The sequence below is a fragment of the Xiphophorus hellerii genome, chromosome 18 (genome assembly GCF_003331165.1).
Source record: "Xiphophorus hellerii strain 12219 chromosome 18, Xiphophorus_hellerii-4.1, whole genome shotgun sequence".
In the NCBI taxonomy this organism is placed as follows: domain Eukaryota; kingdom Metazoa; phylum Chordata; class Actinopteri; order Cyprinodontiformes; family Poeciliidae; genus Xiphophorus; species Xiphophorus hellerii.
The window spans coordinates 20,104,083-20,130,097 of record NC_045689.1 but is presented as its reverse complement, the minus strand read 5'-3'; the positions used below and the strand labels follow the sequence as shown (position 1 = coordinate 20,130,097).

The 26,015-nt window shown below is 38.4% G+C and overlaps 1 protein-coding gene across 2 annotated transcripts; it reads right to left on the bottom strand.

The window, feature by feature from the left end:
* Positions 1 to 457: 457 nt before the first annotated feature.
* On the bottom strand, positions 458 to 25,050 carry relt (RELT TNF receptor). 2 transcript variants are annotated; one of them, XM_032590839.1, is made up of 11 exons: positions 24,893 to 25,050; positions 10,821 to 10,895; positions 10,647 to 10,739; positions 9,603 to 9,787; positions 9,435 to 9,487; positions 9,082 to 9,336; positions 5,171 to 5,251; positions 4,139 to 4,211; positions 1,854 to 2,234; positions 1,508 to 1,636; positions 458 to 813 (listed from the first exon to the last, which is right to left on the bottom strand). In XM_032590839.1, exons 2-11 carry the CDS (start codon positions 10,860 to 10,862, stop codon positions 810 to 812), a joined length of 1,296 nt encoding a protein of 431 aa, XP_032446730.1. In that variant the 5' UTR covers positions 10,863 to 10,895; positions 24,893 to 25,050; the 3' UTR covers positions 458 to 809. The 2 variants fall into 2 exon arrangements, with proteins under 2 accessions (XP_032446730.1, XP_032446729.1); XM_032590838.1 differs by lacking the exon at positions 24,893 to 25,050 and adding an exon at positions 12,256 to 12,510.
* Between the last annotated feature and the right edge of the window lie 965 nt (positions 25,051 to 26,015).

Sequence of the window (26,015 nt, the reverse complement as noted above, 5' to 3'; positions counted from 1 at the left end):
TGTTTATAATCTGGAAGACTGAAATGATTTTGTTGATCTGGCACCGGCATAGATAATTGCATGGCACAACTCGATAAGAAACGTTTACCCCTGGGACTGTGACAGATTTCCAATAGCTGGCATTTAGCAAATATTGACCTTTATAGATGTAAAATTCAGAGCTCAGGTTTAAACCCTCCAACCGGATTAACTTACTTCAGTGCATACAATGAGTTTCTGTTAATACATTCAACAAATTAAAGAACCAAACCAAATCCTTAATTCGTCTGTAATTTCTATGCAAGCCAAAGAGAAGAACAAGCCTTTTTTGTATGAACCAGTTGTTAACAAATACATTTTTACCTAAAATCTATGTGGCACTTGGTTGCAAAGATTATTTATGTTTTTTTGACTGTGTTGTGCTGTCTGGTTTCCTCCAAAGCTAACGGGCGAAACAGGTCACAAAAGTTGTTTCCAAGGCAGCAGAACCACCATATTTTGATCTGTAACAATTAGTGATTTTGCATCTTTTGTTTCATTGATGTTTGGTTTAAACAAATCCTCCTCCTGCATTAAACTCATTAGCTTTCCAGCACCGTTGCTGGCTGGGCATTAAGCTTTGAGCAGCATAAGATCAAGCTGTCAAGATCTTGACAGCTTAAGACTTCAAGAGATCGTCTTATCATGCGATGAGAAGCAATTCCTTCTTCTTCCAGCAGGTGGAGGTTAAGTTTTCTGAAGAGCATCTCCATCCTGGCATTTAAGCTGCCATCAGATATTGAAGTCTTCTTTCACGAGGTAGGATAATCATGCAGCCTCTCTGCATCTTTTTATCTGATAAGACAAAGGAAATTGTAATGTTAATCAGCCATTAAAATCCTTTGCTAATGATGCAACAACACTGAAGGCTTGTTACAGCTGTGTCTTAATATTTTGGATTGGGACAGATGCTGAAGCACTGTCTTCTGTCTAAAACTTTTTAATCTGCAGGACAGATAAAAGTATTTATGGGCCTGTTAATAAGTGGCGCGTCTGAGTGCAATGTCTCTAAGATATTGTTCCCAAATGCTGTGCCTAAACTTAATATAAAATGTCTTGAATAACCTACCAGAAGATCACAAAGCCAGAACATCATAATCTGGGCTTTCTCAAATTATTTAACTTGAGAAAGTTGACTTCTCAGTTTGAAGAAGCATTAAATGATTTTCCAAGATATTCTCACTCCTATTATTTTGTCATTTCACAAAAAGAAAAATGATCTCGGTACTTCTAAGTCACCTGACATAGTCAGACAGTTGGAGAAGATGGTTACTTGTCTTTTTATCCAACATTTAAAAAATTTTCTGTCATAATTAATACACATGACTTATCTTGTGTTATTTACATTCAATCTCAGTGAACTGACAATCAATTCAACACACATTCACCATTTAATCAAGTATAAAGAAACAACAGAGACATAGATTGAAGCAAGAATCAGAAAGAAAGTGATGACACATGGTGTCCTTTTGAGTTTTTATGACCGTACCTCCTGAAGCCAGATGATGAACAGGAGGGAAAATGTTTCCCACCAAACAGGGAGTTTCTTTGTTCCTGGGATGATGTTTTTGTTTCTGTGGTAACAGGCTTGTACTCAGGTATGTGAGCAACTTGAAATCTTTAAATTAAAAACAGAAAGTTATCTAAAGTTAGTGTCAGAAAGACAAGTGAAAAAACACCTGAAGAAACCAGAGCAGATTATCTGAAACTGCTTTTAAACATAGTGCTGTTCAGGCCAGTTTTCAGTTCCGATGTGAAGTTGAAGAAGACTTTAAACCAGAAACAGCTAAAAAAAAACAAAAAACAAACATAGCAATGCATTTAGCCGAACTCACCTCCCAACAGACAACACCTCTCCTTCTTTCTTCTCCCTCCCTTCACTGCTGTCCACTTTGTTCTGAACAGGTTTTGGAACAACAGTGGCTTGGGGGTGATGAGTGTCTACGCAACCTGCCCCCAGTAGAGGGTTCTTCTGCTGGTTAACAGGTGTGTCCAAGGAGGGCAGAATGAGACCCCGTGGGGGCTTCAGAGGGTCTTTGAGAGAATCCAGGGGAGGAATGAGTATAGGAGGCCACTTTCTCTGAGCGCAGCGGGAGCAGCGGTAGCCGTGTTTGGGAGCGAGACCGGAGAGACCTGAGATGGTGTGGAGGTGGGACTGATGGGGGCAAGACTTGGGGATGGAGCGGAAGGTGGACAAGGGAGACAGCATCGGGAACCTGTTGGTGAGAAAGGGAGGAAAAATGGTCAGAAGGTTTATTCGAACCTTGGTCTAATCACAAGATGACTACAATCATCAACTATTGCATTTTTAATTAATAAATTTTACAAATTTTACCTTGTGTTGCAGTGATCCTAAATGTACAAATTTCTGTCCTATGATGGGCCAACTCTTCTCACTCTCCCATCTATAGTAGTTCAGCGGTTTCTAAACCTGGTCCTCAAATACCCCTACCCTGCATGTTTTATAAGGGTCTCTGTTCCAGCAAAGAGGCCGGATGTCTTAGATCTGCTTGTATATACCAAGAAGGCAAAGAATAAAAGATGAAGTTCAATTGTTTCAGGAAGTAGCTCTATGCATTGACTGTGTAGACATACAGCAATTTTGATGTTAAAGAAGTGAAGGTCTCTTTATTGTTATATGGTGCTGATTAAGGTAAAGAGCAAAATAGAGACAGTTGTTTGTCTCTGTTATTGCTGCAAGAGGTTGACCCCACATAGCCCCTTCCATGGGCTCTGCATCTATCTAAAGGGTTTCCAGAAATGTGTGTGGACATTGTGTGTGTGTCAGAATGTTCCTGAAACTGTAGCTATGTATTTCTGTGGCCCCATTGAGAAACAGCGTATCAGCTCCAGCCACTGACACCTCCAATCACTGGTTTACACACAATTTTTCACACTAAAAGCAAATACATAAAAATCAGAACTGAACAAATTTGGGAGGGGGAGGGGGGTGGGCAGGTCAAAATCCAAAGATGAGTAAAATAAAGTCCTTTATTTGGTTAGATGACTTTCACAGGCTACAGTTTTCTAACAGTTTTTAAAATTATTTCTTTCTTTTAATTCTGTTATCTGGACAGCACAGTGGTGCAACTCAGTTTAGTTTAAATGCACTTTACAGCTTACTAAACTCTACAACATAATATGTTCTGTGCACAAAAGAAGACGTTTATGCTATCTGTAGTAGTGTTTAAATTAAAAGCCAGCAGTGGCAGTCGGAAGATCCTTTAAATTATGACATAGTTAAACCTACTGTCTGTGAATGCATCTGTAACATTTAAAAATAAATGCAAAATTTGAACAGTAAACTAGAAAGGCTTAAGGTCTCACAGCAAAATGATATCCAAGGAATGGTTCTGTTCTCTGAGTAGTTCCCTTAGTGCTTAATTACAAACAGATTTTATAACAATATCTTTTTCAATGTTATGCCAGGCTGAAATGTTAACATATGTTTAAAAAATAAGCAAGATCTCATATAAGAAAATAGAGAGGCACAGTTTTGTAAACTGACATTTTGAACTTAATTCTGACTACTTGAGTGATTCTTAAAGCCACAGCAACTAAAGTTCCAGCCACAACCACCCTTGGTCGTGTAAAAGTTGAGACTTTGATAAGTTATGTGGCCACCAGTGAGCTCAGAGACCAAATGACTGTTGAAGTCTCATAATTGGACAGTTTTTATGACTGTGTAAGACGTTCGCTGCAGACCTGTGGGAATGAGTCACTGCTAAGCGTCAAACTGCTCCTACTCATAAAATGCAGCCAAAGCAGTCTGTAGGGTTAATACATCTTTTGAAACTATGTGTTTTTGTTTTAAAAGTTTAAGGAAACTGTGAATTACAAATGTCATTAGTATATGTAATTAGAGAGAAAATTACAGGAGTGAAGTTGACTTCTTGTTAAATCTGACCTCAAGGAGCACAACTTAGTGAAAGCATGCAAGGATTTGTCAGTGTGTGACAGTGTGTGACTTGGTGTGACTGCGTGCGCGCGTGGGGGGGTACCACAACTTAGTGAAAGCATGCAAGGATTTGTCAGTGTGTGACAGTGTGTGACTGCATGCGCGCGTGGGGGGTGCATGCGTGCAACAATGCGTGTGTGTGTGTGTGTGTATGACACTTACTTGATTGATGAGCCTTTGCTCATCTGTTTGCTCTCATACTCCAGCAGCAGTTCCTCCAGTGCAGCAGCATTTTCTGAAACAGAGACAATATCAGCTTATTGAAACACCACCTCTTAATGTTTTTGGTTGCATAAGTTTTCGCATTCTGCTTGACATAAAATTAGATCATGTTAAAAAAGTAAAAGATAATATGGATTACAAGTACGAAGTGCTTTGAAGAATTATTTGCCTCTTAAATAGTTCTTGTTTTTGGTCAGTGTTTAACACTCATGTTTCAAATGATGAGAGAAATACACAGTAACTTGACTAAAATATAAGAAGCTATTTTCAAATGGAAATTGCATGTTTTGAAGCAAAAGCTATCAGAATGAGCACATCCCTTTGTAATAAAGTGATCACAAAATTTTGAGGACAATGTTTTAGGAAAAATATTGTGTGGACTGACAAGACAAAAGTGGAAGATGCAATAAAAATGTTCTGGAATGTGTATAGTCTGCTATTTGGAACAACATCATGAACAAAACATGGAGGCAGAGTGATGGTCTGGAGCTGCTTTGCTGCATCAGGAGCTGCTCTTTAGCAGAAAATTCTGAGAATGTCCAATGATCAAACTGTGATCTTCATCTAAAGCTCACTTGTGTTATGGAGCAGGTGACTAATTCAAAGCAAAAGCAGCAAATCCAGCTCTGAAGAGTTAAAAGAAAAACAAGATTTCCTCCACAATAATGCAAATAAATAATTGAAAGTGGTTACCAACAAGAAAAGCACATATTACATTTAGAGCGGTGACCACATTTTCACAGAGGGGCAGGCTGATATGGATACATTTTTTTCACTGATAAGATTAAATAATCTAATATTTTCCATAAAGCTAAGGTTATTTTTGTCTGATATTAGCATTTGTCAGATCTGAAATTTACAGGCAGCAAAAACGAAAGAAATCTACCAAGGAGCAAAAAGTTGTTCTTTTGTTTGTTATTTGATTAATAAGATTGCACTACAGGCTCAGATCAAATCAGATGTGATATATACCTTTCTTCTCTGTTATGAGGCGAACCAGAACACTGATTGTGTCTTCATTCAGGTCATCAGATATGTAGGGGCAGTTGTGACCTAAAAGACAGGGGGAAACATATTAGCTAGCTCATAAAATAAAATGCATCACGAGGAAAGAAGATTATATGTAGAAATAGTGAAGCAGCAGTTTTAGACATCAGCCAGGAAGTTAAAGTTTGGGCACAGATTGGTCTTCCAAATAGACAATAAATAATCCTAAGCAAACAGCCAACGTGTATCAATGTGACAACAAAGTCAGCGTTTTGGCGTGGCAATCACAAAGCCCTGATTTCAACCCTAGAAGTTTTGGGCAAGTTGCGAGACAGATGGCCTACAAAATGCTCTCAGTTACACCAGCTCTGTCAAGAGGAATGGTCCAGAACTCCAGCAAACTATTGTGAGAAGCTTGTGAAAGGAAGCCCAAAAGGTTGGAACCTAACCATACAGTTTAAAAGACAATTATTTTGGATACTGACCAAATGTAGATAAACTTCTGAGTTCGAACAAAGTTGCAAAATATTTCCCCAAGGTTTTCTGGTATTTAGCAAATAGAAATAATTTTAGTAATTGCATCCTAACACAAGAGAGGTTTGGTCTGATTAATCTTCTGACAGTGAGAAAAAAAAGTGTATTTTTTTATTCAGCATAATTATATAAATACCTGGTTTCAACTGTAAGTCACAGCATACTGCCCAATGGCAGAGGATCGTTTATCACAGTAGCCATTGTTATTGGACAGTCAAGTAAAATCCTTGGTAACATAAAATATCAACACAGTCACTACAAATTTTTTCACAGTTGTTTTGACCTTGACCCACCACTGGAGGGTGCTGCAGATCTGGCAGCTCACCCACTTCCCACACAGATGATTGCAACCATTGTAACCAGCAGCTAAAGTGATAAATGATCTGGTAAGCAAAAGTATACGTTTTTAATTTGAAAAATAACCCTTTTTTTCCATCACAGATGAAATGTTTTTCCATATAGGAGGGTAAATAGTAAGCAAACTTTTTTCTTTTTTTTTTTTAAATGAGTCCCAAAATTCACAAAGTCACTCATACTGAGCCGCTCTGTCTGATGGGGATAGACGAGGACAGATTAACTGCAAAGAATATAAATGCCTCCATGGCCACCCCATCCCATAATAGATGAGGACAGTGAGAGAAGGCAGCGAGGGCCTGGGGGGGACAGAATAGACTCACTCAGCAGTTCTCCTCCATTCAGCACTGCTGGAGCACACAGAGCTCAGTGTGTTGGTGCGTTCAGTGCACTGTAGTGTGAAATGCCAAGCGACACTGAGCCAAGTGTGAACTCCAACTGTATTGATTGGAAATGTCTCTGAGTATATGTGTGTGTGTGTGTGTGTGTGTGTAGAGTTTTATTTCTATCTCTTACATCAGCAGCATTAGGCTGTTGTCAGAGCGTAACAATAGCTCTGTCTCTACAGTGATTGTTGCTATGGAAAAATAACAGCATCACTCTCACAGAGTGGCACTCTTTACACCATGACTCTTTGATCAAGTTCAACTGCAGCATTTGACTGAGAACTGGAGAACTAGAGTTTTTAATGAGTCATTACTCTGCCTGAACATAGATTTAGAGACATTACTTCCATTAATGCCTCTACACCTGAAATGTGTAAGTCCAGCTTGTCAGAGCTGCTAGCAAGACTGCTTTAGTCCTACAAGGCAAATGGCTTGTTGTAATTCAGCCTGTGGGGTATTCTCCCTGACAGAGTTGGTCAGAAAAGTGCAGAAGCAAGAAGTTTGTCTAACTTTAGCCAAGCAAAGACATCATGAGACTGACAGACTGTCACAAGTGCATAATGTAGCAGTATTGGCAGAGAAACAGGAACAGGTTTTGTTAATGAGGTTTTCTGTTTCGTGCTCTTACTTTTTCCATTGCTCACTTTCTCATGTTTCCTGTTTTCCATCATTTTCATCTGACTCCCTGCATAAACACCCTCCTTCTCTCCTTTAACTCACTTAGCATAGCACAGTCTACTCATAGGTAGCTGCATCAAGACCTGAAAAGACCTGAAAGAATGAATGTGCAACTGCACATTCATTCATTATTGCTCCCAGTTCTCAATGTATCCCTAAAACATTAAATTATTCAACTTAGCAGCTTTCATTTCACTGTAAATATAAACAGTCTTAGAATTGAGAGCAGGAAGCAACTAAAATGTCCTGGCCAAGGAGAACGAAACAGAAGACATTAACAATGAGGTAAAGGAGCTGATTAAATAATTGATCTGACTGAGAAAGGAGAGAGGGTTTGTTGGTGTCAAGTTCTTTTCCAGACACAACTGAAACTTATGATAAATGGAGAGGAGACGGAAGAAATGAGGGAGCTGCAGAGAGAAGGAGGTTCAGGTTCAGTTTCCTTTGCAGCATCAGGAGCAATTTAAATTTTGAGGCAACAGCTACGCAAACACAAAACCAGACATCGCTGATACCTGAAGCACTTGCCACTATTAAATGGCATCCTCTATGCTTATACAACTGGGTTTTATTCACATTGAGCAGACATTCAGCTTAGTGAAAGGCTCTGTCAACGTTTGTAGGGAGCAAGAAAAACTATCCATTGGGTCTGTCACTTCACAGAACATAAAAACACAGATAAGTATCAATGATGCAAAGCACTACAGACTAATGTAAAGTTTAAAGTGGACACATGTTCATTTCTATGTTCTAAATGTGCTTTTTATTTAATTTTAACTGTTTAATATGAAGTTTTGCACAGTTTTTAATTCTATTGTTTTTTTTCTCCCCATCTTGGGGCGAAGGTTCAATGATTTCTACATGCATGTCTCCAGATGGTGGAATAATTGTTAATTGAATAAATTAGAAAGCAGACCCTACTCTTCCTCCATGTCAGTCACTAAGAAACCTAAAAGCAACAGCTGTTGTGCAGACGTAAACAGCCTTTTAACAGGATCTGTTGAGCTCCCAGCTGACACTCCTGGTAGGTCATAATACTTTGTTGGCTCTGCTTTGCACCATCAGGTGAGAACAGAAGACGCCAGCTTAGCCAGCTTTAAATCTGTTAAGGCTCACATTTTAAAGGCCCTCTCTTTCTTCCTTGGAAGCACATAGAACTAATAAACAATCTAGGTAATTAATTATTAAATATTACCTTTTGTATATGGTTTTTGTTTTTCATGGATGCTGGATTACAATCAGGTTTGTCAGTTTGTAGACTAAAAAAAGAAACGTTTTTATTGTTTCTTACATAACATAAACCTTTTTATTTTGCCATCTCTCAATACAATCTTTAGCATTTGTCCTTTCAACTCCCTGTGGAAAACACAGTCCATCCCATGTGTTTTGCAAGAATAAGAACCCAACAACCACAGTACACCAAATCCAAAAGGAGAATAATGGAGAAGTGGGTGCTATTTACCACATTACGTGCAAAGCAGTGTGGGTGACCTTGACATTGTAATTGTAATGTCAATTACTGCCTTATATCAACAACTTGCAAAGCTCTTTTTGCATGTAAGTGGGTCAAAGGCTAAGAATTATGCTTAGAAATACCATCTCAAAGTGGCTGTTCTTTTGAAAAGTAGTCGGTACAAAGTGCATAGAGTGGGTGTGATGAATCAATATTTGTTTTAGAGCCCCTCCCCACACCCTTAATCATTGTTTCAGTTTCTCCCACTTTAAACTTTTAATAGCTTTTATTGATTTCTGTCTACCTCATTTGATTTTCCCATCTTAACCTTTCTGCTCTGTTGACTCTTGAATTGACTCTTGTATGGCATTAAAAAAAGCCCCCACTTCCTTTGAGTGCTGATGCCTTTAGAACACATCACAGCACCAATTGTGTGACTACAGGATTGAATGACATTATGTGGTCAAAGTTGCACTTTTTGTATTTCTCACCTTCTTTCTGAGGTGTAGCAGTCTCTTCGTCTCTCCCCTCCTTCTCAGCAGTGCAGTTGTATCCCTTCTTCTTCAAGATGTTGCAGATCAGGATGCCCAACAGGCCCATTATGCAAAAGACAGGCACCAACGCGAACACAGCGTACTCTGCCGTCTTTTCCTCGGCGCTTCGAACCACCGTACTATTGGCTGGTCCTCCTGCCCCATTAGAGGAACCTTTTCCCACAGTGCGAATCTTTCTGACATGCAATTCAGCTGGAGGATGGAGACAAGAATAGCAAAATGAATCAAATGTTTATAGGAATAGATGCCTATAAACACCAGGGAGCAAATTAAGGGGTGCAGGATATTACTTTTTATGCAACCGCTTTTAGTGGAAACTTGTCCTCCATCAGGAGAAAGAAATCTGGATGAGGAAAACAAAACAAAACAAAACAAAAAAAGGAACAAAATTAAAGTGAAACAAGTTTAAATTGTGGGTGCATGTGGAGCAGCAGCGAGACAGAAGCAGCAGTACTCACCCAGGCAGACAGTCGCCACAGATAGCGTCTGAGGTCAGAGTGCCAGACACTGAAACGTTTCTGCCCAGGATCTCACAGGATGTGTGCGGACGGCAGAGCTCAGAGTCGACTGTATCTGAAAAGCTCCCAGGTGGGCAGAACTGACATTTCACGTCTTCAGCTGAACTCTGGATCTGCCTACAAGCCTGAAGAGAAAGAAAAGACTTCAAACACTAGAAGATAAAACGGAAAAAAGACACACTAGAGCCTCTTTCTTGTGCTGTACAATGTCAAGTTTAGCTAAGAAAGTTTGTGTTTTATATTTTCTTCATGGTTTTACTGATAAAATATTATACAGTTTTTGGCAGTAAGTATGAGTGATTAAAATTTACTTAAGGCAACAACTCTTGATCTTATTTAAACGTGCAGTGCCCTTTGAGCTTTTTCACATTTTGTCTTATTTTACAAACACAACCTTCAACTTATTTTACACTAAGGACGTACAAAAAGAAACCTATTGTTGAAAGAATGCATTAAGATGTCCAGTTTAACATTTGTCAAAAACCTTGTAGTGGATGTGGAAAACTGTTCTCTGGTCACTATACTGTTTTAGGCTACATACACACATCACAAGTGGAGGAAATGGTGGAATGGTGGGATCACAAGATGTTTAAAGGATGAAGGGCTGTTAATACTTGTGAAAGACACTGTAAATATGATGAAAGTCTCCAAAAAATAAAATAAGTTTACATGCTGGCCTTTATTTCTTGACTTTTACAGGCTTTAATATGATATAATAATAATAATACATTAATATAAGGATGGAATACAATGTATCTCAAAAATAAATAGTTTTTTTGTTGTTTGTTTATTTATAGTGAATGAATCCACAGAATTACTGTGGATAAAAACATGCATAAGCACATTTCATCACATTTATATTTTATTTGGATTATAAAAGCAATGGGAGATGTATTGAAGGAAGCATAGTGGACAACACGGGGAAGAGAAAATTAATTTACCATTTAAAAAATGTTCAACAATTCTTTTGGCTCTTTTGCTCACCTTGGATGGCTCCTGTCCTGCAGGGCATTGCAAACACACACACGCTTCTCCCCACCGACACTGCACCACTGCAGTCCCACCACAGCCTATCACCTGGAAGATACATAAGTCAGAGTGAGGGGAGGCGCAAACATATTTGCATATATTAAGACATATGAAAGTAATGAATTATACCGCGAGAAGGACGAAAGTTGAGCAGCAAAGGTGGTTCCTCATCTTCTTCAATGTATTCTTCTATGTGCATATGATCTGCAGCAGAGCAAACAAGGTGGACATAAATGTACCATTTTGAAAGCTTAAATATTACACAAACAGAAAAAACAATGACATGACACCTTAAGTATAACCATCACTTTGGAGCAAATTAGTACAGTACATGTTCATAACAGCTGAGTCATTTTTGCTAGTGATCAAAAGTTCAGAGACTCTGGACACAGATCGGTAAGAAGCACCTCTTGTAGCTGTAAATAACATTTACTATGATTCAGGAGCTTTTTGTGCACTCCTGTGAATGAACCAGGGATTTTCTGCAGCTATTTTTGGGCTGCAGATGCTCATACACACAGTTCATCCAATGATTCATCCTGCAACACCTTCATTTGCTAACACATGCTGACTTTCTCGACACGTGACATCAGCTGACCCTGGAAACAGTGTTTTCTGTTTCCAAGCTTCAGGCATGTACATTTGAGATTCACAGATTTCTCCATATGTGTATTTGTTTAAAGGACTTATGAACAAACCAATGATGATTAAAGCTTTATATGCATATGGCAACTTTTATGATTAATATCACAATCTTTTAAAATGTGATGAAACATTCATATATGACCCTTTAAATACACCATGTACTTAAACGCAATTATAGGGGTTAACAAAACACACCTTTTGTCTTTGAAATACAAATAAAATTAAATATCTAATCAAATGTAAAAATGTATCATGATTATGATAACCCAGCAAATCAACTGGCTCATTTTCTTCACTTTTCCCTCTTAATCTACTGAATTGCACGACAGGTGCAATCATCAAGTTAATTATTACTTGTTATTACTGGGTGTGCATAAGCATGCACAAATATCATAACATTACTAATATTTTAGCTAATACCAGAATATTATAGTGAAAAACAAATGCTAAATGTCACCCCTACTGCACTAAAACATCATTAATTGGGCCAAATCCCAAGATAAACCATGAAGATTTGCAGGGAGAATTTCCTCTGCACAGATCTCTCATTTAAAGCCACAATTATAGGGCTGTGAATTTGCAAAACCCTGGCATTATCATGATGGACTTGAACCTGCCACCAAACAGATAGGCACTTTGTGGTTTAAAATATTACTTCAAATATGCAAAAATATGCAACTGATGTCTGTGTTTGCTGTAAGATTTTTTTTTTTTTTTGCACAAATTGTTTGAAAAATGATGAGCGGTTTCTGCAAAAATAACAGATACACAAAAATGTTAGGTATGTACTTTTCTATGTGCAGTTTTCCTTTAAAAACAGTAGATGACAAAGGGGGCTCCGCCAAATTTAAACCAAACAAATTAAAGAGATAATGCTGAGGAAGGAGAGCAGGAAAATCCAGCTGAGCTGCATACTCACCCCAGACTTTCAGTGGACCCACACGGTTGCTGAGGCAACCCAGCAAGGATGCTTGACTCACTAAAAATGCTGAATCAATACTAAACTTAAAAATGCTGCAGTTTTCTCTCTAACTCAAACACTTGAATAAATAATGTTCTGAGAGACAAAAAAACTTCAAAAAGACAAACTAGTTGTTTTTCAACCGGAACTCAAATGAAATAAATTAAGCATGAAATGAAGTTGCAGAAATTAGTCAAAACTGAGATCTACACTCTTCAGTGCAGCTGAATGAAAATCTTTAGAGTACCTAGCCGTGTCTTATACGGTCAGTCTGACCACAGACACACCCCTCGCGCCCTCTGGACATGCCCCGTCTGTCACTGCCAAAACAGTCAACCTGCACATTGTGCATGTGTGTGGGTGATACTTGTTTAATGATCCTCTTAACCATCGAGCAAGTAGAAAAACACATGTTTTCACTGCTATGCAACAAGAAAATCAACAAATGTTTTATTATTTATTCTGGTTTCTTATTTTTTTAACACAGAAATCAAATTGCTAGACTGATAAATCTATATACTTTATATTTAAAGACACAATATTGGACAAAATTCTTGAGTCCACTATTTTGCAATGTTTAAAAGTTTACAAAGGTTCTTCTGGTTTTCGAGAGGTCTATAAGTTCATATACCTCTATACCATATAGAGGTGTATGAATATTGACAAGTCAAAGTTTCACAAAAACCTGAGATTGGAAATTTGACAGCAAACTCTAATCTTGGCATCTCTATTCGGGATTTGACTTTTTTCAAGAGAGGGGTTTTATTACTTCAATCCATCCATTGCCTTCCACTTGTCCAGGGTTGGATTCAAGAGGATAACAGATCTAAGAGATTAATTCAGACCACCTTCTCCCATGGGAAAATCTCCATCTCATCCTGGAAGTTCCCAAGTGGTTCCCAGGCCAGAAGAGAAATTTAGTTCCTCCAGTGAGTTAGGGCTCTCCTTCCCTTTCAATTAGACATAAATTGAAAATAACCAGAGAGAGGCAACCAGTAGAAATCCTTACCAAATATCTGAACTACCTCAACTGACTCCTTTCAATTTGGATCGCTGAGATCCCCAAGTTTTGGTCATCATACATAAGGGCTGGACCGTCTGGTTCCGGTTATTGTACATTTGCTGCATTAACGAGATGAAGAGGTGATAGTACCCCAATTATATCGAAGTTTAATTTTATTTTACTTTTTTTCTTGGGAAGGTGAGAGCTACCTGTGTCAGGGCCTGAGAATGTTTTCCTTTTTCTTGAAAACTTGTCTTTTAAGTAAAGTTTTTCCACTTGTCCGCCTTCCTCTTATTTTACGTACAGATGTTAGGGATTTATCAATCAGAACCACTTTATAAAGATTACCAGAAAGTATAGCCTCTTCGAAGCAAAGAATAAAGAAATAATGGTTTAAAACCTTTGCACAGTATTATATGTATGTAGGGTCTACACAATTGATTTCCACATGGTTTGTTCATAAAGGGGAAATACACACAAAGACACACTCAAACATCTGAACGGTACGGAGTCTGCCAACGGCAAGTTGTGTCTTACACAAACTGCAAAATAAAAATTATAATGTGTTTGTGAGTTCAGTCTGGGGGACAAAATCCTTGTGCCAATGAAAAGCTTCTGAGACATAATTTTCAGAATTGCAAGAACTGAAAAAAATAAAGGGGGAACAAAGAAACCACAAAGCTTAAAAAAAACATAGCCCCAACCCAAAGGGACGGAAAGCAAAGGAGGTGGATGGAGTTCATCTGCGAAAACATCAGTCTGATAGCATGTCCATATAAATAAATATAGAAGCATTTGTTAAAATGCCATACAGACCAGAGCACAAAGCTAATTACAAGTCAGACATGCGCACAGACATCAGCATCCACTTACACACAACTCCAGGCATGCAACATCACATGCAGCTGAAAATTTTGAAACACGTATCAATAAAACGGCAATGATAGAGAGAGCAAAACGAAAATGGGACCCACAATTAAATGCCTCTGTTTTTGGAAAGTGTCAAGTAACAAATTGGACATGGCTACAGGAATGCTGGCTTTCTCCGAAGAGCCTCGTTTGACCTCCAGCAGAGCACTGAGGCAGCAGTACTTCATCTGCAGCTGAGTGACTGAGTACAGTGGTCGGATACAGGACTTGCTAATCAGTCAGGTGACAGAAGGTGGATTCTGTAAAAAAAACACTTGCAGGTAAAGAGTATCTATATTTAAAAATATACAGAGGTGCCCCCAAAAACTGTTTATTCAACCACTGCAACACTGGAGGCAATCAAAGCCTCCAGTGTCTGTAAATGTGATGGTTTTACAAACCAGTTTGCCTGAGGTTTTCCCAACTAACCCACTACAAAAAGACTGTCACATGTGGACTTCAGTTGCACTCACAGACACGTGAGTGCACTCATGTCCTTGAATGCCTTGGTCTTCATAAAGCCATTGTTCTTTACTCTCCCAAACAATTGCCTCTAAAAAGTAAAATTTTTAATATGTAAAACATTATCACACTTTAGGAAATAAGCTTCTTTGGAGCTTAATGGGAGCTGGGTTGGAACTGCTACATCTGTCAGTAAATTAATTAATATGGAGTAAATACTTTTCTTGCTTTCTTCAAATGAAACATGGTTTCCTCTTAGAATCTTGTAAGAATTATGTTATCTAATATTTTCTGGAAAAAAAAAACTATAACTATGATTTTACTTCTCTATCAGTTGGAATGAGTGCTTCCATCAAAGCCAGCATACAAGGTCTCCTTGTGGGTAGCCACATATTACATAGTAAGCTACTTGCGCCTAGCCACTTCTCAAAGAATTGAACTTATGATAGTGGTCAAGACTCCAACATTTGCCTTGGAGAACCCAGTCTAATTCCAGTTTGAACAAGTAGTTCAGGTCGAGTGTCTATGAAGGAAATCTCTAGCTTCAAAATAGATTGGCTTTGGTTGGAGTTTATGTGAGTATTTATGGTTCTTGAACAAATCGGTGATTTGGCTGCACCTTTGATAAATACTCTATTTTGATATTGTTTTATACCCTAACCATGTTTTTGACTCAGTATGGCATGTTTCCTGGTGGTTTGTGATGCTAATTGTTTCCTAATGGTCTCTAACAAAACCTAAGACACTCTCCAAATAAGATAAATTGTTACTGTTGCAGGTAAAACGTGCCTAGAGGCATGACTAAAACAGATTTACAGCCCCTTTCAGCACAGACCTTACATAATCAAAGAGGTCTGAGGTCTTTGTCTGCTTCTTATAGCATTGACTGACATCTTTGAACTCATTCACTTGTCTTCCACGTGCCTTTTCCATTCTTGCTGGCCTGACTGTGCTGTCAGTCCTGTATAATTGCAATTTAGTGTTTCTCTTTTCAAAGCCTTCCTTTGATGACAGTTGCACCATGGTCTGCCATGTGCTTCGGTTTGGAGGGTGCAGTCATATGGCTATGTGGTTGGGGGTACAGACAGAAGAAAGAGAAAGAGAGAGCAGACAAAAGCTACAGATACAAAGTGTGAGGCGGTGGAAAAGTGGCATACAACAAGGACATTAGCACCTCTCAGAATATCTCAGCAAACACAACACAAATTCCTATGGAACATAGCAACCTCAGTGTTGTCGTCATTTTATGTGACGGTACAAAATCAGCAAAACACAATTCAAATTCCAGAAAACACATTCAAGGAGGAAGAGCAACTTGTGGTGAATTTTCCTAAATGCAGTTAAAACAGTAATTACCTGACACCTTCTGCTCTGCTGTTTGACGCATCCCAATAACAAGCCGCTACGACGTCAGATGACATGTCAAATTTTCTGTTTTGTTCAGGAGGGCTAAGTATAGCACTAATAAAGAAGCAATGGTCAACAGGTTGACAAAAACAGGGACATTATTCCCTTCTGTGGTGGCTTTGGAGGCAAGGACAAGCAAAACGTGTTTGGGAGCTTTTTCTGGCTTCTTGATGTCATGTCGCAGCTGAGCTGAGAAATCCTCCTGGATGAAGTTGTGAAGGAGGGAAGGGACCACAAAAGAGGAAACACAAGAATGAGTGGAACTTCCAGGCCTTTGAATGTGAGGTGACGGAGCAGCAGGGGAAGATCATGGGTCAGGCTAACACCCTGTCGGCTTTCAAAATCGGCACTGAGCTGTCTTTGTTGAACAGACGAGGAGACTCTGGCTAGACACCAGACCTTTTGGTATCAAGTCTGAGCTCCCAAGTTTGTTTTTTTTTAAGGTGACATCTAACATCATCTGTTTGGATGAACATATTACAGAGCTTAGATTGATGAAACAGCTTAGTTACAAATAAAAGTCCAACAACAACTTCTACGACTTTCCAATTATATAATAGCAGATGCCAACTACGTTGTTGATACTTTGCGAGGAGATTTGTTGCATTTATCTTAGTTATGCCCTATGGGACTTTGTCTTCTGGATATTTTACTGAAACATGCCGTAACTATTACAATGAATAGGTCCGACTTGATAAATTGTGTTTTGATGAAAATAAAACTCAGTAAATAAGTAAGTAAGTAAGTAAGCTTTATTTGTAGAACACAGTTTTTTTTAAATCTGTGAATTTTGAAAGTTTATACATGCTAAAATACCAGGTTTATGTGAGAACACACACATAAAAATTAAACTCAAAAAGACCAATTTTAAGCTTTTTCTAAATTTTATGAAAAAAATATCCTGTACTATTCAACAGTGAACATGCATTTGTAAAAGGAACAACCTAAGAAGTGAAAAGTTGTAGTGATTTAGATTATGAGAGACTGGGAACTTGTCCAGGGTGTTCACTGTTTTCAGATGGTCATGCATAATGGCTGCAAAGACAAGTCACTTTTTAAGCTTTCTTGACTTTTCACAAGTCAAACACTTACAAAAAGTCGAGTCCAATGGTGATCATTGAGTTCTTCAGTGTTGGTATATTCCACAAAATATACCAACATAGAAGAACCAGTGAGAGATATAACGAAGCTCTGCTTGTCCCGTTTCTCCCCACTTCACACCTGCTTACCATCTTAGCATTATGACTACAATCCTCACTGGTTGAAGGTTGTAGGTCAGTTTCGAACCCTTATGCGACATGGGCCTTCACACAGATTTACAGTAAAAATTATGTAAAAAGGGTTGCGCACCATCCTTTATAAAGAAATGCACGAACATTTACAGATATCAGAGTCAGCTAAAATAAGAAAGAGGAGAGCTTTCCTAACTCTTCTATTATAACTTTAAAGCAAAGATAAGAAAGTTGAACCACCATGTTGAGTTTTATCTAATCTTTCATGACCACTGAAACATTTCCTTCACATTGATGATGCAAGTAAGTCAAATGATGTCAGCAGAGGCTACCCAATAAACCCACCAAGTCACATACAATGTCATAGCCTTGGGGAACACCTCCTTGTGATGCACATGAGCATGAGCTTATTCTGTAAAGTGGGAAAATACAATGGAAAAGAACTGAGGTGGCAAAAGAAAGGTTTAAGGTAATTATACTCTGCCATTCATCAGACATTTGGTGGACGTGAAGATAATATGCACATGTATGACAACGACGTGATTGGGAGAACCATACCCTCTGTTTGACTTCATGGAGGTGCCCATTACTGGCAAAAGAAAGGCTGATTTACGCCAACACTTTGTACGTTGGTGTTTAGACAATGTCTCATTATGGGAAGCAAGTCTGATAAATGGGCAGGTGTCATTAGTCCTTGCATTTCTCTGTCACTCTTCTTCTAGGCCTGTGTGGCATCAGTCATGATTGCCATTGCAACTGTGCACCAGCATGAAGTGATAAACAGGCCCTCTCTACTGTTGTTGGCGTCTGTCGCTTTGCATTATCAGCTGTAACAAAAGAAGTTGATTTGATCAGAGAGAGTAGAGAAGAGATGGTAAGGGTAGAACATACCCTTACAAGAGATAATATTTCAGAATCAGATATGCATGAGTATTTGTTGCTCCAATTTGAATAGCATGCAAACAAAACAATCAAGACCAAAAAAGATCCCTGACTTTTCATCATTACAAAGGAGATTCTACATTTTATTGGAGGATATTAGTTTAGAGCTACATTAATATCATCAACTTAAGGTCAGAAATCCGTTGTGCTGTTGTGTATCAGTCTTGAAAAGCACAATAATTATGACATTTTGGGAAATTAGTTTTATTTAAAATTTACGCCATATTAATTGCATTCATGCTATTATAGCACATGATGTTCTGTGCAGTGTGGATGTCCAGATTCACATTTCATTTTGAGAAGGTGTAAAAATATGCTGATGTCACTAATAAATAAATAAATAAATGGCTCTTTAAGGGGATTAAAATAAACCAAAGGTGATCTGTAAGAAGCTGATTTCGAACAAGATATTCCATAACGACTGAAATTGCAGCGTGTGAGAAATATGTAAAATAATAATAAAACAACTATATATATATATATATATATATATATATATATATATATATATATATATATATATATATATATATATATATATATATATATATACTGTATATATACACACAGTCTAATTATTATTTATAACCAGCTTGTTTTATGAATTGGTATTTAACCTTCTTTCACAGCTGTTGTTATCAATGTAAATGATGATGATGTAAATCAGCTCTGCTTTTGTTGACTTCAGCAGTATACAATTACATTATGTCAGGACATATTCACACAAAACAAATCTTATTTTCTCAATTATACATGTACAAACCTGTGAAAATAGCCCTTTAAACTTGTTGTCTCAGTTTGTGAAACAAATATGAAGGATTTAGTTAATGATTGTTTTAGTCATGGGAGAGAAATCTTTTTAAGAAGTTGACCTCCAGTGAGGAAAACAGGACTTTTACCATGTCATCTCCATTAGTCATCCATCTCTAAATCTTTAAGTTTGAAAAGAGTGAAAACACATGTGTGGTTGAAACAGAAAGAATGAGACAAGATAGGAACAATCTACAAAAAGAAAGTAGGATATAACTACCAAACTGTTTTCTAACTGCTAGTCTTTTCTCTGTGTAAATATTAGGATAATTTAGAGAACTTAAATGGTAGATGGACTAGATTTATAAGTTGTTATTCTAGTCACACTGTGGGGCACATTGATATGTGACAGGAGAAAAGCTAGAATCAAAGCATTAATTCTCCAAACCCGTAATAACTGTTTGGAAATTTGAAGCAGCTGATGAGCCAGTCACCTCTTAGGCCTGAAAATTATTCCACAGAAAAACACTCTTCTTCCTGATCCTGCCGCATGCCTCTTTTGTATTCCACTGAACCATTTTGTAGGTACCAACCACTGCAAAACACCATCAAACCATCACAATTTAAACCTTAACCAGAGTACCTTAATAAGTACTATCTGTGAAAAGCAAATGAATCATTATCTGAATTAAATAATATTGACAGAGGTGAAACAATATAATTTTACAGCCCTGTTATTTGCTCCCAATGAGCAAAAAAACAACCACAGACAAACACATGTACGTTAACATATCTTTAAAGGTCTAAAAATGGATTGCTTTGAATTTGATTCAATAACTTCAGCTAACAGAAATGAGAGGACCAGTTTCCTGCACCGCTCTGACACATTGCCAATACTTTGCAGGCTATCTGGAGCACTTTATATATGAGGGATTGCATGCTCATCAAAACATGACAAACACACACACACATTGAAAATCCTGGCTCTCCCACTCACTTCTGCCTTGTCATAAAGAACTTGATTCGCATGTGCTATATGATTTGCTCTGGCAGCTTAAAGACAGCAGCAGGTCACCAGCAGGTCCGACTGGTAGATTGTGGTTATACCCAGAACTACTTGTCCTTAACCAGACCTTGCTTCTTTTGCTTTTTTTTAAATAACTGTGTGAGTTAATAGGATACAGTAGAGTGTGACAAAGAAGACAGGTCAGAAAGATGTTATTAGGTCAAGCAAGATCTGCTTTCACTCTGAATTATATACTGCAAAGGTTTTTAGAGGTACTATATTAAAACAAAATATGTAGATGGCAGTCCAGAAAAATAAACTGCTATGAAAAGAGAAATAATGTATAATTCTAATAGGGGTCATTTCCTGCCAACATGTAAATCAGCAATTTTGTTTGGAAGACTAATACAACAGGTCAGGGTTTATTTACTTTTAGAAAAAAAAAAAAAACCTTTTTCTTTCTGTATATAAACTGCTGAAAGTTTCACTTGGTGACTTTACTTTGGGTTTTTGTGACTTCTGCAGATCTTGAAAAAGAAAAAAAAAATTATAAAAAATAAATAAAACTCCTTGTTGACATTGTTTGTCCTTAATCAGAAAATGTACTATTTTTTTTCAGCTTCTCTGATTTGTAATGTGCTCTTGTGTAATAGAATTTGGTCTTGAACGATAACGCCGCTTTGGGTCTGCTTGGTGCATTTGAACTCTTAAATGATTAAATAAGAACAACCAAAATTATTTTTTTTCTTAAATTTGGCACAAAATATTAATTTACAGTGAAAGTTCCCCAATTCACACACTTTTAAATACTTATACATACATTGCCACTAATATTTAGAGGACATTGCAGAGAAACCGGGCACTTTCTGTTGGACCCCCATGGAATGGAAGGGTGGTGACCAAGAGATTAAACCTTGTTTCAAAACCCAACAACTTGATATTGGACTGAAAATGGTGGCGGCCCATGTGAGCTAAATGCCTTTTGGAGAAATTCACTATTAAGTGAAACAAAGATTGATCTCTGTGGATGCAATGACTAGAAGTACATTTGGAAGCACTCAAAGTAAGGCTTTCAAACCTAAAAAGGTCTGAAAGCCGAAAAGAGCATAGTGGTGGCAGCAATATGCTGTGGGCTTATTTTGCAAGTGTTGGTATAATAATAAGATCTACTACCTGCATATTATTTGACTATATCCCTAAGCAACCACTAGATAGACATGAATAGATGTTGCAAAAGGACAACAGTCTCCTAAGCACATCCGATGTGATTTTAGAAAAAATTAATCAGCCAAACATTTTACTTTTATAATGGCCCCGACATTAACCCTATTGCAAATGTACACTCTTAAAGTTATGCCTTCTTTGTATGCAGCTGCTATTGCATTTTTTTCCCAAGAAAACTAGCGTTAAGATATGACAAAACACAACAGACTCAGGAAGGGTAAACTTCAGCTAAGGAAGAGCAGGCACATCCTGGAAGTGACTCACTTTTCACAGCTTGATTTTCAACAAAGTAAGACGGAAACCCTCAGCAGAGTGACTTTTATTTTCCCCACCTACTGCAAAAGAATATCCCATGCATAATAAAAAAGGTGGTTCTTTTAGAAAAATGCAAGGAAAGAAAATGTGCAACAGATAATGTTTGTCAGTGTTCTAATTAAGCCTGTGTGTGCCCTGCATGTGTGCTGTGAGTAAGGAGATCAGGAGGTGAGCTATGCACGCTCATAGCTGCGTCTGTTCAGGTTGCCCCCTGTAATTATCCAACCCTTCACCATGCATGGATGCTGACCGAGCAAGCTTGGATCAGGATCTGTTGACTGGTAATATAGAGGGAATTTCTTTTGGCACAGAATCCCCGACTGACATTGGAGAGGCAGGCAGTCGAGGCACGGGCATGGAAGGACGGCGGGCAGAATTCCCAACCACACTGGTTCAAAGAATGCAGAGACAGATGACAGGATTGATGGCTTAATTAGAGCTTAGTTCACGTCTTTGACTCCTACATGCCCTCGCACGCGCTCAGATAGAGATGCGGCAGTGCATACATGCCCACCTAACTTTATGATCACCTCCAACATTTAAGGTTAGCACAGAGGATATCAGAGATGAAACAAAGTCAATTCAATAAATAACCCTGTTCATGTTCAGTTATGGATCTGCACTAATTTCTTTAAAGCTCAAATAGAGGGCAGCACCTGGAACAGCAGAGATAGTTTAGGCTGTACTGTTTATTTTGTGGTATTGATACTTTAATGTGATATTGAAACTGCTCAAGAGTGTATGCTTCCAACTAAAACTCATATCGCATCTCAACTGAACACACTAAAATAAACAAGAAGATGCTCCTTGAAATGAATCCATGCTTCCCTGAGTCAGCTACTCAGAAAAAGACGAGGCGGCTCTGATTGACCTCAGAGGCCAGGTTTTTCCTCAAGTGGAGTTCAAGTATCTTGATGTCTCATTAACAATTGATGGGAGAATGATGCAAGAAATGGATAGAAGAATTTGGGACTCATTTGCAGCAATGAGGGCGATGTTCCCCTCTATTGTTTGTCATCAACATAGATTTTAGCTTTGCTCCCTATGTATTTGTCATGTTGTGTGCGTTCATGTGGACAAATACTTTTCTGAAACCAATCCTGTGTGTACAATAGTATTCCTTTAAATGATGTGGCACATATCTTTGTTTTTAATAAGGACCTGGCTGATTTGTTCACAAGGCCTCAGACTGTTTTGGCTTAGCTAAAACTTAGAAATTCTTGATTATTTTATTGGAAAGCTAATATATCACTATCCCAATTTGCTGCTTATTAAGTAATCACTGAATTAACATATTTAAGGACAAAAAATGTTGCGAAAAAAAACATGGAATTAAATAATTTCAGATGAATTTCTTTCCTGAAATTGAAAACATTTTTTAAAAATGGTCACAATGCTAAATTACTGATTTTTTTCCCCTCATCAATCCAAAACAATTCAATATCATACACCAACATTGTGTAAAGATATTAGTAGATCACCAAAACTACGTGGGCCTCTGCTGATGGATGTGTGCAGATTGTGTGTGTGCCTCCAGATGTGTGAGAGAAATAGAGAGGTCAAGAGCCTCTTACTGAAACCAGCATGTTGGAATTTAAACTCAGACAATGGATGCCCGCTACTAAAGATGACAATCTCATCTGGGGTGGATTAATGAGTGTGAGCATGCTCATTGGGGTCAGTAGTGCTTCCTACCAAAACCACTGTAGTATGAAATGGTAAATGATGAGACAAAGTAAATTAGAAAATACAAGAGTAAATATTTACTGTAAAAAAACGAACATTTTCTTTTTGTATTTTATACTTAGAACAATTTCTTAATTTGTTACAGCTGGCCTCAATAAACTGATTAGATGCACCCGAGCCAACGATACCCAACAATACAGTCTGAGCCAAAGTTTGGACTATAAACCTCATTAAAAAGTGAGGAGAAGGAGGAGGATCACATGGCTAGTGAGGTCATTACTTAGACTACCCATATCGATGCACCAAAAGATACTCGCCCTCTCATTGGAGATTACTTCATGGCGAGTGCTTTAAGACAGTGGTCCCCAACCTTTTTAGTACCGCGGACCGTTCAAGGATTTGCAAATTTGCTGTGCAACACGGGGGGGGGGGGGGGTTGCGCACACCGACACCGATGCTGTTGCTGCTGTTTCTAAATCATTCTGCTGCTTGTGGGCTCAATGTTGGCGCTCAAGACGTAACCGACAGAATCCGGTTAAAGGATTTTCAAAAATAAAAGATCCCCCAGACTCAATACATAAATATTGAATTATTTCTTGCGCGGCCAGGTACCAATGCGCGGCCCAGTACCAATTGGTCCACAGACCGGTACCGGTCCGCGGCCCGGGGGGTGTGGACCACTGCTTTAAGGTACAGTTCTTACATTACAAAGCAAGCATTGTGAATCTATTGTCAAAGCAGGGCTGACCTGGAGTACAAGTGGACCTTTAAGCTGCTCAAGGTCCCACTCCTGGCCTGTAGAAAAACTTGAATTTCCAAGACAGGAAACCCTATGTGGAGAAAAGAGAGACTTGTATAACCACTGCATGATTCCCTAATATAAAGTATTTTGGCTGGGACAGTTGGGAAAATGAGAGAGGATCAGAGTAACAATGCTAGTCAGAACAGGAGCAAAAATGACATCTAACCTGAATGCTGGCAACATTTTAGAGTTTTGAATGATCATTTTTGTCACAACTGATTATTTTCCACTGTGGTAGGCTGATGAGGACCGAGACCTTTCATGTCACTCAGGGGTCTGCAACTCCTGACCTCGAGATCATGTGTTATGAAAATGTGTGATTTTAGCTATTTCAGCCATGGAATTATATGTGACTGTTGCTACCTATGAACCAGAAGACAGTTGAAAAGATTTTTTTTTCTTTAATGACTCAACGAACAAGTTTCGAATGAAGTACACTTCCTTCGTCTTATCGTTAAATTTTTAGGCAAGTAAAATGTAAAGTAAACCAATACAAATAATCCCATAGTCTAGATGCAAGTAATTAATGGGTCACCTCTTAAGTTGTGTTAAATGCAAAAATGGTCAATCGTGGATCGCCCCACTCTCTTTCAACCACAATACCTCAAGGCCTCAAAAAATATTTTGCCGTCTCTGAGTCGCAGTCCAACTATCGTTACCGTTACTACAAGCTATACTCCAGACCAGCCGTGTAATCCTAAGAAAAGTCAGACCACCATCATGCGTAAAAACGGTGATGCCGATGTTGCGCAGGCTCTGTGGGGAATGACATCCCTCAAGAGAAAACTTAACTACCTACTTCAGCAGACCTTTAGCTGCTTCCTTAAATGTTTAAAGGGAACTTCAAACAAACTTACCGGTTCGATGAATGAATGTAGCTGAAGTTAATAGTTAAAAACGAGCATAATTATCATCATCGGCTCCACGCGGCTGAGCTGAGCTGGCAGGTGCTGGTAAAACGCTTGATAGGGGATGAAAACCACAAAGCCGGTATAAGCGAGGATCGCCCCCCACCCCCTCCCTTTCTCTGTCTCTCTGCGGTGTGTGTGTGTGTGTGTGTGTGTGTGTGGGTGGGTGTGCGGGGGTGTGTGTGTGTGTGTGAGTGTGTGTAAGAGAAAGAGAGGGCACAAACGCTGAGCTGGCTCAAAGTCAAGTGAGCTCACGGTGCGTCACTGTGCGTGCGCTTCCCAGGCAAGGAGCGGCTGGTCACAGCCTGCTGCATAATGACAGCTTGTAGTTGTCAAACAGACGCACAGAGCTCAATATCGACTAAATATTCAAATGGAGCCAAAATTTTAAACACAGAAAGCAAAAATATAAATAAAGCGGAATATATTTGGAAAGTTAAAGAAAATACGACAAAAACAATTTCTACAGAACCAGGCTCGCTGAGTGCTGTATCCAAACATAATAATAAAAAGTTAAGTTGAAGGAAAAAATATTCTTAAAAAAAAATTGCATAATTATCTGGGGTAACTGTTCAAGAGTCACAAGAATAAATGTTTCCGGGACACAGACTGCAGTCGACCTTGTTCTGACAGATAGGTCAGAAATTACAGACCTTCATTTAGAAAGCAAGGTCCCAGAGCCTCAAAAGTAGGGAGACGCAACCCAAATTATTTGAGGTCCAGGGAAATTCTGCTTCAGTAATGATTTGGGGAGCCATTTCATAAGCTGGTGTTGACCTATCATCTTTTACAAGGCCAAAGTTATCTCATCAGTTACTTCATGATGCTCTGAATTAGTGATATACAGCTGTGCTCACATTTCGAAATCTTTAAAAAATGTTTGAACTCACATCAGACTAATTTAAGTTTTTATTTTCGCTCACTTTTGGCAGAGATGACTTGTACATTCACTAATTTGGTCTATTAGAAAAGTTTTTACTGAGATGAAGCACATAAAAAAATGGCCTCTTAGTGTTGATCGAGTTTCCCATAAATGCTGAATTGACTACCGTTCTGCCTCTTTCAACTTGGA